Source organism: Fukomys damarensis, unplaced genomic scaffold (genome assembly GCF_012274545.1).
Source record: "Fukomys damarensis isolate Sample0158 unplaced genomic scaffold, DMR_v1.0_HiC HiC_scaffold_14, whole genome shotgun sequence".
In the NCBI taxonomy this organism is placed as follows: Eukaryota; Metazoa; Chordata; class Mammalia; order Rodentia; family Bathyergidae; genus Fukomys; species Fukomys damarensis.
Window position 1 is genome coordinate 83,053,966 of NW_022900926.1, and position 14,668 is coordinate 83,068,633.

Here is a 14,668-nt window from a genome sequence, read left to right on the forward strand (position 1 = left end):
TGAAGCAAAATTGGAGGGATGAAGAGAATTCTAAAAGATACATTAGATTAAAGAATAATTAGGCTGGAATGGAAAGTCTGAGATGTAGGAAGGAGTAGACAATGAAAGTGGTAAATATTTTGTAAATAAAATAGAACTTAGTGAGATTTAAAACTAGAGTAGAAGTACACAGTAATAATAGCTTATAAATTGGGTAGGGCAAGGGCCGGGGTTTTAGCTCAGCGGTTCGGTGGCTGCCTTGCAAGCACAAGGACCGGAATTCAAACCCCGGTACCAAAACAACAACAACAAAAAAATTGGGTAGGGCATAAAGTCCTTGTTTTGTCTTAAGAAAAAGATATTTGAATATATATGGTGGACCCTAGTATTCTCAGGTTATATTCTAGAGCACCTGTGAATTGTGAAAAACTGAAATTCAGATATGATGAGAAGAATGCTTATTTTATAGTTTAAATATGCTATTTCTCTTGAAGTTATATAATTTAACTTAATAAAAAATGCTATATTAACAAAGCCATAGAACATTTACGGATTTTTGGCCACATTTTAGGAATCTTAATACTTTGAGAAGAACAAAGCCTAGAACATTGGAGATAGGGACAGGTGGTAGACAGCATCCTTTTTATAATAAGGGAATGCAGGTACATCTGCTAGAGATGGGTTATAAGATAGCAGCCAGTCAACAGCAAGGAGAACTGAGTAATGCACTTGGATTGGCTACTTGCAAACCTCCAGCCGAAAAAAATTTGTGAAGGATATTTGTGGTTTCTGTGATACATTGGGGGTTTTGAGGAACAATAATTAGTTACAGTCTAAGGAAAAAAATCCCAAAATGACTAAGGCCATCACAACTTAATGGGGTAGCCTATACTGTTATTTCCAAGGTCATTAGCACTAAAAGAAGGGGAGACTCTGTAACTGCCAAGCTAATAATAGAAGGGGAAAATATTCTGCTCAAGAAGATTTTGATAGATACAATAGGTATAGAAATTAAAAATATAGCATAAGACAATGGAATTAAAACCAAATATAAGGGCCGGGGATTTAGCTCAGTGGTTGTGCTGTCTGCCTTGCCAGTGCAAAGTCCCAAGTTGGATCCCTGGTACCAAAAATAAATAAAACTACATTTAATAATCATTACTTTTAAATGAACTGCTAAAAGTTATTTAAAAGATCTATTTACAAAAGATAATTAAAGCATAATGCATCAAGGTTCATAACTGATAGAAAAAAGATATAGTGATATATTAAAAAAATTGGAAAAATTAAGCTTTAAAACAATTGTAATTTTATATTGAGAAAAAATTCAGTTTATGATTGATTTTTACGTGGGTAATGATGTGTTAAATATAGAAAGTAAATCTGATAGAATTTCAATGAGTAAAATACATATGCTTAGAAGATATTGTAGTATATTTTAAAATAATTTATAGGTGAAAGAAGGGATAATTATAAAATATTTTGAAGTATATGATAACTAAGTACAAGTTAAGCTTTTAGAAGGAAATTTGTAACTTTCATGCAGATATTAGAAAAGAAAAAGATTAAAAAGTGATGAGTTCATCACAGAGTGTTAAAAATAATGCCTTGTAGTAGACCCAAAGAAACTAAAAGGAGGGAAGTAAATGAAACAATGATGAACATCAAAACAAGCCCAAGCCGGGCGTGGTGGCACATGCCTGTAATCCCAGCACTTGGGAGGCTGAGGTAGGATGATCATTGTGAGTTCGAGACCAGCCTGGGCTATACAGTGAGTTCCAGAGCAGTCTGTACTACATAGTGAGACCCTGTCTCAAAATCAAACAGACAAACAACAACAACAAAAAACACAATTAAGCCCAGTGTGCTGGCACATGCCTAAAATCCCAGCACTTGGGAGGCTGAAGCAGGCGGATTGCTGCAAGTTCAAAGTCAACCTGGGCTACATAGTGAATTCAAGGACATCCTGCACTATAAAGTGAGCCCCTTTCTCAATAAAACAAAACAGAATAACAACAAAAGAAAAAAACAGCTAAAAGTTGGGTCATGAAAATAATAGCTAAAATTGGCCAATCTCTCTCAAGATGATTACAAAAAGAATACTAATCTGATTCTAATAAAATATAATACAATCAGATTTTATAGACATTAAAAAACTAAGAGAACTCGCCAATGATTTTCTAACTGATAATGTTAATGTTTACATGCAATATCCCCCCAAAAATACCTAGGAAAGGTAGTAAATTGGTTAAATGGTTTATTGTGTAGTTATATTGAAATATTTCAGTGAACTCTGGTGATAATTAATATGAATATGAATAAAATAACATGTTGCTGAGCAAAAAGACCAAGTTATTAAGGAACAGAAACAACTGAAGAGTTCGTGCATACATGAAGAAAAACACAAAAACAAAGTAGATGGATCTGAACAACTTGTAATGTAGACTTACAGGTTTATATAACTGGCAAACCTTTAAAAGCAAAGAAATGCTTTGTCATGAAAGTGAAGATATTTGTTACCACTGAAAGGAAGAAAGTGACGTTACTTTGGGGAGATATAGGATATATCTGAAGTACCAGTTATGCTCTTAATTCCTAACCTGGATTTTTTTTTAATTATTCTTAAAGTTTTGTTGATGTTTTATGTTCTCTTTTGTATGTACACTTCATTCAGAAAGTGGAGGAAAAACCTTCAGTCTGAAACTGTCTTAATTTAGCTAAAATATGTTACTTCTACTTTTATAGTCATTTTGGAACTGGTTGAATAAAATACTTAAAACACTCTTTGAAACATCAAGTGAAAGAAGATCGTCTATGCCTGTAATCAAGTCCAGAGATCCATTAGGTTTTAGTTGGTGGATTATTACTCATGTAGCATCATTTTACCAGTTTGATCGCCATGGGGTACCAGATAAAATGGTAAGGTCTTATTTTTTTTTTAAACCTTCTTATAGCATAGATTCATTTTTTTAAAGACAAATTTAAAGTTAATAGAAGCAACAAAAAGTTTAAGTATAAAGTTCTTTATATATAATGTTTCTTAACAGCATCTTAAAAAATTATGAAGTTTGTGTTTCTATTGTTTGAATACAGAAATGCATTTTATAGAAAACTTGATGTCTATTCCTGCCTTTGCTTTTAATTAGTTGTGTGACTTTCAGTAAATTAAACCTTTCTGGCCCTCTTCCCTCATCGAAAAATCATGGGTCTGAATTGTTCTCAAGTTTCCCTCTAGTTCTAAAATCTATAAGGCCTTCAGGGAATGCATGTAACTTATCCTTGTGGATAATTTTAAAAATATCTTTAGAATAATATTATTTTTAGAAGTGCTTTTCTTAAATGTATTTTAACCTATTAAACATACATGAAGTTTGCTTTAAATAGGAGGACAGAGTTTTCAACTAGTGTATTAGTTTCTGGTTAGAACCATGGTTTTGCAGTGTTAAGAAGCCCTATGAATAAAACCATCTGGAAAATGCATTTATTTGAGGCCATATTTGTATGTAATTTCTTCCATATCCACATTCAGAAATCAGTAGAATTCTCTCAGGCTATCAGTTCCAGAAAATAAACCTCTGGAATCTTAAAGCCAATTTGTCTATATTTTCAAAGTTTGTCTGTTTTTATGGGAGTGATTCACAGACCTGCTGAATCATCAGACCTACCTGGGTTTTTAAAAATTCAAACTTGTAGATTCAATGCTGGAGATCTTGACTCAGTAATCTAGTTTAGAATTTAGAAATCTTTAGTTTTAAATTAAAGATGTTTGATGTTTATCCTTTATAAGATATGGGAACTATGGCTTTGAGTGTTTTTAATGAAACATTCTTTGATGGACTTAACATATTTTCTTCTCTGTAATATTGGACAGACTGGGCTATGGAAATGGAAGGGCTTCAAGAAGTCCTCTAAATGATTCCCCAACAATAAAAAGCATTTTGGGAGACCCAAAGATAAGTAAAACAATGAGTAAGAAAGTACTCTGAGAAGCTCACACATAGCTCAGTATCAGTGGTAAGCATTCTGTCAGTTTATTAGATGAATAGAATGAATATTTCACAGAGAATTGTACGCCCTTTGTTTCTTTTCACGGGTGCCATTCTAACAATATATACTCAAATTTTATCAATTGACATTATTACTATAATAGCCCTTTCATGAAATATTTTTATGGAGTTAATATGGTAACATTTCACAGTTAGAATTTGAAAATATTAAAGGAACTCAGAAATTTGCCTCTAATTCTGAGATCTTAACATAGCTTTTCATTTATTTTTCCTTCCAACCTTAATTCTTCCAAGTACGTATTCATCATTTTAGTAAGTATATATAAACATAATAGTAAACACTTCTGAGTTACTATTATGTTGTTATAATAATAGGCACACACATGACACAAATTATACTGCCCCTTGCTTCGAGGTACATGCTTTTAAGTTACTTATTAGCGCATATTAAAATTGCAGTTAGCACTGGAGTGAGTAGTATATTTCAGTAGTGGTTTCTCCTAGATACTTCCGTATGGTCAGTAATCTAGCCAAATTAATATCTGTCATTATTATTATTACTGTTGGTCAACTGAATGGCACCACCACCACCTGACTGTGTTGCTGAAATGACTCTTCATTTGTATAATGAGCACTCCAGAGAAGATTCTTGCTTTTATTGGTACTGAATTAAGACAGCACATAATTGTGTTTAAAATAGCTTAATTTGTGTTTTTTAGTATTTGTCACCAGTTCCTATATGATTTTCTTTAACTCATATTTTTTTAAAAAATCTCTTCTTTAAATTATGTGGAAGGTTTTAAGAAGAGTCACATTGGAGAAAAGAATCTTTCCTATGAGAAAAATAAGGGTAAATAGTACATAATTGTACTTCTACATGTAAAATAAGCTTTCCTTTTATATCTGAGTCTTCAAAGAATTTCAGATGTTTTGGGGCCTGTTAGAGAAGAACTCTGGCCTTTCTGTTAATAAGCGTTTTCATTAGATACGAAATACATTTTATCATTTAGTTAAGCTTGATATGATTTAAGGATTACTTCTTACAAATAGTCTTTGGTAGGGTAATTGTGTGCTCCATTTTGCCACAGTCAGTGTCCTTCTGTGCTTGCTACCCACTCATCTTAAGTGATTAATTTTTACTTTTCTACCTAAAAGTGTTTGTGTTTAGTTGATAAATCAGATGGTCTATTAACAAAAGTGTATTGATTCATTCTTTCAGAGAAATTATAAGGAATGTTAATTTGGATCTGAGATGTACTTTGGTCAGATTTTGGGCCTAAATGTTGCTTAGATTCTGTTTTGAATCCTTATGATGATTAGCATAGTCAAATATAGCAGAGAAAATGGTTATGCGATAAGCATACATTGTACTACTCATATGAGAGATATGAATAATGGTCATATGTTCTTCACCAGAGAAATATTTCTAATCTTATGATAGAATGGGAATGTTTCAGTTTTTAAATGTGAATTATTTGCTCTGAAGATTAATATGAAACCTTTTATTTAAATAGATTTTAGGTATTTTTTTTTAATTTTAAAAGTTTATCTAATTTGGAGTTTTATAAGTCTGTAAGGAAAATTTGATATCTCATTTGAACCTACCTTTTTACATATTATTTAATGTTTTTCTCTCAGCCTAGATGAGAGTTTGTTATCCTTGCACAATCCCAGTCATTTAATTTAAAACCAAAAATTTCAAAAAAAAAAAAAAAGAAAGAGAAAGAAAGAAAAGGGCTGGGGATTTAGCTCAGTGGTTCAGTGGCCTGTCTTCAAGCGCAAGGACCCAAGTTCAATCCCAGGTGCCAAAAAAATAAAATAAAATAAAATAAAATAAAATAAAAATAAAAGGGAAAATTTCTTTTGAACATTGCAGGGATTCCATTTCCCCCCTCCCCCTCTTCCTCCTTTCCCGCCCGACTCCCCCCAACCCAGGGCCTTCTGCATGCTAATCAAGCAGACATTCTACCACTGAATTATAGCCCCATCCCTTTTTTGTTTTACTTTTGCTTTGAGGCAGTCAAGCTAAGTTTTCCAGGCTAACCTTGAACTTTTGGGTTCCTCCTACTTCAGCCTGTTGAGTGGCAAAGGTCACAAGCATGCACCATTATGCCCCACAGCAGAGGTTAGTTTTATCAGTGCTTTCTCTGCCAAGAATATAGGGCAATTGGTGAGGCTAGTGGATGCTTGTGTTTGAAACATCTGAAATGCCACCCAGATAAAAGATGTGAAATACAGCCTTAAAATGATAGTTGCAATGGGTTCTCTACTCTGCTGGAGTACAGAATAAGAGAATCTATTTCGTAATTCTGGTGGATATGGTAAAAGTACTATATAGTACTTTCAGTGAGTCTTTTAGTTTTAATGCAGGATAAAAAATGTAAAACATAGTCCCAAATTGATAATTTCCTACCTGATATTAACTTGTCATTTAGAAATGGGTTTATAATGATGTGACTTGGAATGTAGGAAAATAGGCTGAAGTTGCTCAAATTTAAATTTTCTTATGGGAAACAAATCTTTATCTCTCTTAGACACCTACTCTTACATTTGTTTAGGCATGATATAGTTAACCATTCTTTCCTTTAATGAACAATTTGTTTATATTATAGAATGATCACGGCCCAAAACCAAGACACCCCTACATTGGGCTTAACATTCTGAAGGCTCAGATACCTCCCAGAAGCTAAGGGCAAAGGCCAAACCTACTCTTGGAAAAGGGCCGTATTTTTTACTCCACATTCTCTCTAGAAAAATGTTCTTTGCACTTGTATAAAGAAATATATTTCAAAAAGTCAGTAATACTTTTGCTAAAAGTAGCTGTCATTACATTAGTAATCTGTTGCTTTATGACAAACTGTAGCAGATTTAAACAAACGTTTATTATCTTACACTGTTTTCTAAATCAGACATTTAGGGCAATTTAAGTAGGTGGTTATGGCTTGGGATCTTTCATATGGTTATATAGTCTTAAGACTTAACTGAGTCTGGAAGATTAGTTTCCAATGTCATATTTTGGCAGAATGGTTCAGTTACCTATCATGTAACCCTCTTTAGCACTTCTAAACAGTATGTTTTTCCCCAGATCAAGTCATCAAGGGAGTATTGTCAAGCTTCAGCACTTTGTAACCTACTCTTTGTAGTAGCATCCTGTTATTCATACTAATATTTGATATCTGTTAGTGACAAGATCAATCCTAGTACAGTGTGGGAGGATGTTACATAAAGTGAGAATGTGGGGCTGAGGTCTTTGGGGAGTATCTTAGAGGCTGGCTTGCTTTGCATCTTAAGGTAGTATGTGTTCAGCAGTTTAGTGCAGTGATCCTTTGAATTTATTCTTAAGAATGTCATATTCTTACAGAGTATAGTGAGAGTCTATTCCTTTATTCTTTAAGGCTCTGACTTTGCTTTTTAAAGTGTTATATGTTTTTCACATTTTTTTTCCTCCATTAGAAATTTTCCTTCCCCTTTGAGATTCTTGTGTCTCGTTTTGACCAGTTCCCACATGTCTAAGCATTTAACAACTAAATGTTATGAAAACATCTTCCAGGCTGTCCTGTTGGAAAAGTGGAATTGTTTTCAGTACATAGCCTACATGGAAGTACTTTTTAGCTTTCTTCTTTATCATAGAGAATATTTCATATAATTGAAGTTATCAGTAAACCATCGGTAGCACTATGTAAAGTTTAATTTTATTTTCTGGACAAAAGTTTTAACTATATTGTTTAATGAAATAGACTTTGTTGTGAACAAAAGAATCTCTAGTGAGTAAAATGGAGGATACAGAAGACTGCCTGGCATAAAGAACTCCAAGAAAATACATACATAAATTTTTTTTTTTGTACTGGGAATCCAACTCATGACCTTGCACTTGCAAGATAGGCACAGTGCCACTGAGCTAAATCCCTGGCCCAAAATACAATTTTTTTAGGCTATGTCTGACAGCAAAATTAAAAATTCATTAAAGCCCTTATAATCCTATAGAAGCATCACTTTTAATAAAACAGCTGATAAGTTTTATATTAGACTGGAATAGTTGTAGAAATTTTTCTTTCAAGTCTGTCAACTAATTCTTTGCCCCAAAATATTATAAATTCATGAAGTTACAGTGCATTCTAATGATAAAATTACCTCACTGAGTTTGCTGTACCATAATTGTAAATATATATGTAATCAAGAGCAATATGTGTTTTTTTTCCCTTTCTAGAGACAGATGGAATCAAATTGGAACTTTCTGGAAGAACTTCTGAAACGTTCCATTAGTGTTCAGGTATGCGATTAAAGTGAGACAATTTGTAGAATTTGCACATTTTTATGTTATAAATACTATGTATAAAAACCAAGCAAGCTGTTAAAGTGATTTAAGTAACACTTTAAACCTGAGATAGAATCATTCTTTTGAAGGGTCAACTCTTCGAAATTCTTATTAGTTAGTGATTGCCCTTTAAAGATTTTTGTTTTTAACACTGAAGTTGTCAGTTAACGGACAAAGGTAGTTATCCTAGTAGGTGACTTTGACAAAATGTATTCAAAATAAGTGGTAGATGCTTCAGAACTATCAGCCATTCCTTGACTGTATGATATCAAACTAGGAGACACGATGAAGTAGATAGTCAGTGGCATTGGAAATTCAGCTATATCCTTATCACAGCAGGAAGGTGACTTGCCTTGCTGAGCAATTTATCTTACAGGCTTGAATCATATTCTAACTGATAAGGTCCTATTTTCCAAGCACTCATTTCATACCTTATCATTTTTCTTTCTGCAGAGCTGTTAATGTAGTGCTTCATGGCCCAGAGGTCAGACTTGACCTCCTTTTTTTAAATTTAAAATTTGCTGTTCATCACATTTTTAAACATTTTATATTAGAGCTCTGTGAAGTTTTTATAATATATCATTTATGTAAAACTTTATGGAAAATTGTAAAGAATATAATGTAGGGAATCATTAAAAAATGGTTGTAAACTAATGAAAAGTATATTACAGTGGTCGTTGCCATTTGCATGAATTATTAATTCAGTCTTAATGCCTTGGCATAGCTCATTACCAATTAAAAATACTTTCAGTAAAATCTGGAGTGTCATTTTCTGTTGACAGTTACTATAGCTGAGCCACCAAAAGCTTTGTTTCCATATCAAGTTGTAACTATGTGTGTCATTTTAATTTCCTTCTGGACTTCTGTTTCTGTCACATTAATAATTTTAAACTTCTTTTAACTCCAATAGTATATTAATTTACGCCTTTGTTTAGCTAAGTTTTTAAGTTACATAGTATTTTTAATTGACTCTAAAGGTTATAGGGATAAATACACATTCCCATGCTCGTCAGAAAAAGTAGGAGAATTTGCCATCATCTATTCCATAGAGAAATTTCCTTTTGACTAAGAGATTGAAAGTGCTCTTTAAACATTCTTCAGTTTCTCGAAGTACATTTTTTCCCTACGGAGTATGTGTATGTGTATGCGTGTATGCCTGTGTGTGTCTGTGCTGGGGATTGAATTGAGGGCCTTGTACTCATTAAGCACATGCTCTTCATACTTTTCCAATGAACCAGATCTCCAGCTCTAATTTTGATTTTGAGTGGAGAAAACAACAATCATGTATCCTCATAAAAAAGATTTCTTCGGTACCAAGGATTGAATTTGGGACCTTGCACTTATGAGGCAGGTGGCGGCACCACTGAGCTAAATCCCCAGCCCTAAAAAAGATTTCTTAATTGGAATGTTTCATTTATAATATGCTAAAACTTTGACACTGTATAGTATTGTTTTACAACAAATTAGTGTCTTAATGATAACAGTTGCAGCTGCTTTGAAGATAAATATATAATTCTTAGAAGTCAAGTGATCAGACATCCCTGTTTGGCCTGGTATATGTGTGTAAAAAAACAGGAAAATCTGTGGGAAAAAGGATAAAGTAGGGATACTGTAGCTAATCCCAGAAACTTTATCAATCTGTGTCTTGCATAAAAGGTCAAGTAGTATTCTTGTACCAGGAGGTTTCATTATATAATATTTAGGAGGAAGTAGTCCTGTGCTTCTCTCTAATATTCTTTCCGTTTTACTCTATCTTGATTGTATCAAATGTGGTTCATAATAGGACAGGGCTACTTGCTGGGATTTATGAAAACAGCTTTGGGGTTGCAGTAGGTGATCATAAAGAATAAATAACATGTTTGGAATAGAGCTGTCAGATTACATCTGTTTTACCCCCCGTTGAGGTGAATTAAGACTTGACAATTCCCATGTTCTTGATCTCCAGCAGTGAAAAAGCCATTTACTATGTGTGCTAGTTTGGTTTTATTTGTTTGTTTGTTTTTTAAAAACTTCCAAATATATAGTGATCTTCAAATAGAATTGGTAGATACTCCACTGTAGTTTTAATTAAGCAAAAGTGGTTTTGGGGGGTTTTTTGTTTTTTTGAGTCAGGGTCTCACTATGTAGTTGCAAATGACCTGGAACTCACTATATAGTCCAGGATGGTCTCGAACTCATAGCAATTCTCCTGCCTCAGCCTCCCGAGTGCTGGGAGTTACAGGTGTAAGCCACCATGCCCCACCTAAGCAAAAGTTTTAATCTTCTGCTATCCAGAAATGATCTTCCAGAAACAAACACTAAGATTTAGATAAGGAAACATATATTATTTACTTTTATTTAATTGAATAGGTAAGTGCTTTAGTAAGGTTTTCAGAGGTAATCCTATTTAACATTTGGTAAGGCTAAAGGTAAACACTTGTCATTGTTTTTACATGAAAAGTGAAGATTTTTTAAAAGTACATTTTTTAAAACCATTATTCTCTGAAAACAAAAATAATTTTCTAATTGTATAAAGGGGGAAAATTGATTTTTTAAAATCTTGTTTTTAAAAAAATTTATTAGTACATATTTGTCATACATATTAATCACATTTATCATAGGGAATTTGTAACTCTATATCCTATTTCTTCTGTTTTTTTCTATTCTACTTCCCACCCTTCAATCCTTCTTCCCCTCCCAATTTACAAAAGCTTTGTTTCCATTGTTTTCCTTCTATTCTTTTTTTGTCCTTTTTCCTCTCTGCTCCCCTCCTCCCTTGTTTCCCTTCTCATTTGAGCATGCTGTCTATACTTCCCAATATCTGTATTCCACTATACTTATGACTTGTCCTTTGGATTTCTTACACAAAAGAAACTTGTGTGCTTATTTATTTCACTTAGGATTATGGTCTCAAGGTACATCCATTTTGCTACAAATGACTCAAATTTATCCTTCTTTATGGTAAGGTAATACTCTGTTGTGTATAAATATCACATTTTCCTTACCCATTCACCTCTTGATGGGCATATGGGCCATTTCCATGATTTAGCTGTTACAAATTATGCTGCTATAAACATGGGTATACATATATTGCTGTAGTAGGCTACTTTTAACTCTTTGGGGAAAATATTAAGAAAGGGAATAGCTGTGTCAAATGGAACCTCCGGTTTTAGTTTTTGAGGAATCTCCATACTGATTATGGTGGTTATACCAGTTTACACTCCCAGCAGCAATGGAGACGGTTCTTTTTTCCCCCATAGCCTCACCAGCATTTGTTACTGGTGAGTTTTATAGTTGTAACTTCTTGATGAGAACCATTGTTTCTGGAATGTGTTGGTATGTCATGGTTGTTTTAATTTGCATTTCTCAAATGACCTCCTGGCATGAAGCATTTTTTCATATAATTATTTGTTATTTATACTTCTTCATTTGAGATATGTTTCCATTTCAGATGCCCATTTTTGGAATGGGTTTTTTAATTTGGGAGTTGTCTGATTTTTTTTTTTTTTTGAGTACTTTTATAATTTAGATGTTAGTCCCTTGTCTGAGGACTAGCTGGTAAAAAAAGTATTTCCCATTCAATGGATTGTCTCTTCACTCTCTTAGTGTTTTGTTTTGTTTTGTTTTATTGCTCCGCAAAAGCTTTGCAATTTGACCTGATCCCCTTTGTTGATTTTTCATGTTTCCTATGGTTGGAGTTTTGTTCTTAAAGTCTTTACATATACCTTTGTCTTCAAGAGTTTTACTTGTTCTGTCGTGCAGGAGATTTAAGTGTTTCTGTTTCAGTATTTAGATCTTTGATCCATTTTGATTTTAGTTTAGTGTATGGTAAGAGATATGGGTCTAGGTTCAATTTTCAGCATACAGAAAGCCAGTTTTCCCAGCACCATTTATTAAAGAGGCTGTCTTGCAGTGAGTGTGCTTTGAGTTGTTTCTGCATTTTCTATTCTGTTCCATTAATACTTGGCTCTGTATTTTTTGGTGGGGTTTGTTTTTTGCTAGTGCCACAGTATTTTTATCACAGTATCTTTGTAGTATAAATTCAAATCAAGGATTGTCATGCCCCCTACCTTGCCTTTGTTGTCCAGAATTGCTTATGTTATTCTAGATCTCTTTTGGTTCCCTGTGAATTTTAGGATTGTTTTTTCTAGTTCTGTGAGGTATGCTATTGCTATTTTGATCGGGATTGCATTAAATCTATATAACAGCTTTGGAAGTATGGCTATTTTCACTACTACTAGTTTTGCCTGTCCACAAATGGGATATCTTTCCATTTTCTGATAGCCCCTTCAATTTCCTTTTTCAGAATACTATGTAGTTTTCAATGTATACGTCTTTCACTGCCTTTGTTATATTGATTTCTAAGTATTTCATTTTTCTTGGTGCTCTTATGAAAAGTGTTTTTTCCCTAATTTATCTCTCAGTTTGTTATTCGTGTAAAAGCATGGGATTTTTGAGTGCTTTGTATCCTGCTCTGCTACTAAGAGTCTGTTGGTGGAGTTTTTGGGGTCTTCTATGTAGAGTTATCATGTCATCAGTAAATAATAAAATAACATTCCTTTTCTAGCATATTCCCTTTATTTCTTTCTCTTGTGTAATTGCTGTGGCTAATGTTTCCTGAAGTATATTGTACAAGAGTCATGCTAGTGAGCATCCTTGTGTTGTCCCTGACTTAGAGTGAAAGCTTTCATTTTTGACCATTTAGTATGATATTGCCTATTGGTTTTTCATAGATGGTTTTTTAGCAGATTGAGATAATGGCCTTTTCCAATTTGTCATGAATGGCTTTTGGACTTTGTCAAATGCTTTTTCTGCATTTATTGAGATAATAGTGGTTTTTGTCCTTGGTTTTGTTAATGTGGTGTATTACATTTATTGATTTTCATATGTTGAACTGTCCCTAGGATGAATCCTGCTTGCTCGTGGTGTATAATTTTTTGATGATTTGCTGTATTCAGTATACCAGTATCTTATTGAGGATTTATGTATCTCTTTATTAAGGAGAATGGCCTGTAGTTCTCCATTTGGATTGCATCCTTCTCTGGTTTTGGTATCAGGGTAATGCTTGTTACAAGAATGAGTTTGAGACTGTTGCTTCTCTTTCAGTTTCATTAAAGGAGTAGTGGCATTAGATCTTCTTACTTCATCAGTTTCACTGATTGATACTGGGTTATTTTGAATATTTCTATCTTCTTGATTCAGTTTTGATAATTCCCATGTATCTAGGAATCCTTTCTTTTGAATTTTCCATCTTATTAGAGTACAGGTTCTCAAAGTAGGTACTGATGATCTTCTGCATTCCACAAGATCTGTTGTGATTTTGCCCTTTTTTATTTCTAATTGCATAGATTTGTGTCTTTTTTCTTTGTAAGTTTGGTGTCCTAGTCACCTTCTTTGTTGCTGAGACAAAATACCTGACACCCACAATTTAAAAAGGAAGGGTTTTGCTTATAGTTGTAGAGGTTTCAGTTCATAGTTGGCTGGGCAGGGTGGTATGGCAGAGGGGCATTCCAGAGGGGAAACAGTTTGTGGTGGGCAGAAAGTAGCAAAGTAGCAAAGAAACAGCAGCACTAAATGACAGGTGACCACACTAGCCCTTTTTCTGTCCCTTATATTATCCAGGCTACCCAAGTATACACACCCAGGGTGAGGGACCCTTAATCCTACCCAGAACTATGCCAAACCAATCTGGGACTAATTTATAAGTGCATGCCCTTGATCCCAGCACCACACTCTCTAGATCCAGCCACCCCTGAAAAGCCCCATTTATGAGGCTTTGCCAGCACGTCTAGCCATAATATTCTGCCCCTGGTGTTGTGATTTTTGCCCTTTTCATTCCCGATTGCATGGATTTGGGTCTTGAGTTTTTTCTAAACAAGGTTGACTATGGGTTTGTCTATTTTATTAAATGTTTCAAAGAACTAACTTTTCATTTCATTAATTCTTTGTATATTTTTCTTAGTCTTAATTGCATTAATTTCTGCTCTTATCTTTGTGATTTCTTCCCTTGTAGGTGCTTTGGGTTTAACTCGCTAAAAAGAAGTTTGAGCTTCAATATTAGATTATTCATTTGAGCTTGCTTTGTTTTTCTGATGTGGGCATTCACCACTATAAATTTCCCTGGTAGGACTGCTTTCATTGCATCTCATAAGTTCCGTTACGTTCTATTGGCATTATCTTTTAATTGTAGAAACTGTGTAATTTATTTAATTTAATCTGTAACCCATTGGTTGTTCTAGAGGTTGTTGTTTAATTTCCATGTGTTTGTGTAATGTTGGGGGTTTCTTTTGCCATTGTTTTCCAGTTTCATTGCACTATGATATAATATGTGTGGGATATTTTGACTTCCTTTGCATTTACTTAAGCATGTTCAACAAGCTAGTATGTG

The 14,668-nt window shown here is 33.7% G+C and overlaps 1 protein-coding gene across 2 annotated transcripts in view; it reads left to right on the forward strand.

The window, feature by feature from the left end:
* Mms22l (MMS22 like, DNA repair protein) overlaps positions 1–14,668 on the forward strand; it is a 125,229-nt gene that overhangs the window by 24,259 nt on the left and 86,302 nt on the right. For both annotated transcript variants that reach the window (XM_010637365.2, XM_010637366.2), the window contains exons 10-11: positions 2,725–2,898; positions 8,194–8,256. In XM_010637365.2, the coding sequence (XP_010635667.1) occupies positions 2,725–2,898; positions 8,194–8,256 (237 nt within the window). The remainder of the gene's footprint in view (positions 1–2,724; positions 2,899–8,193; positions 8,257–14,668) is intronic.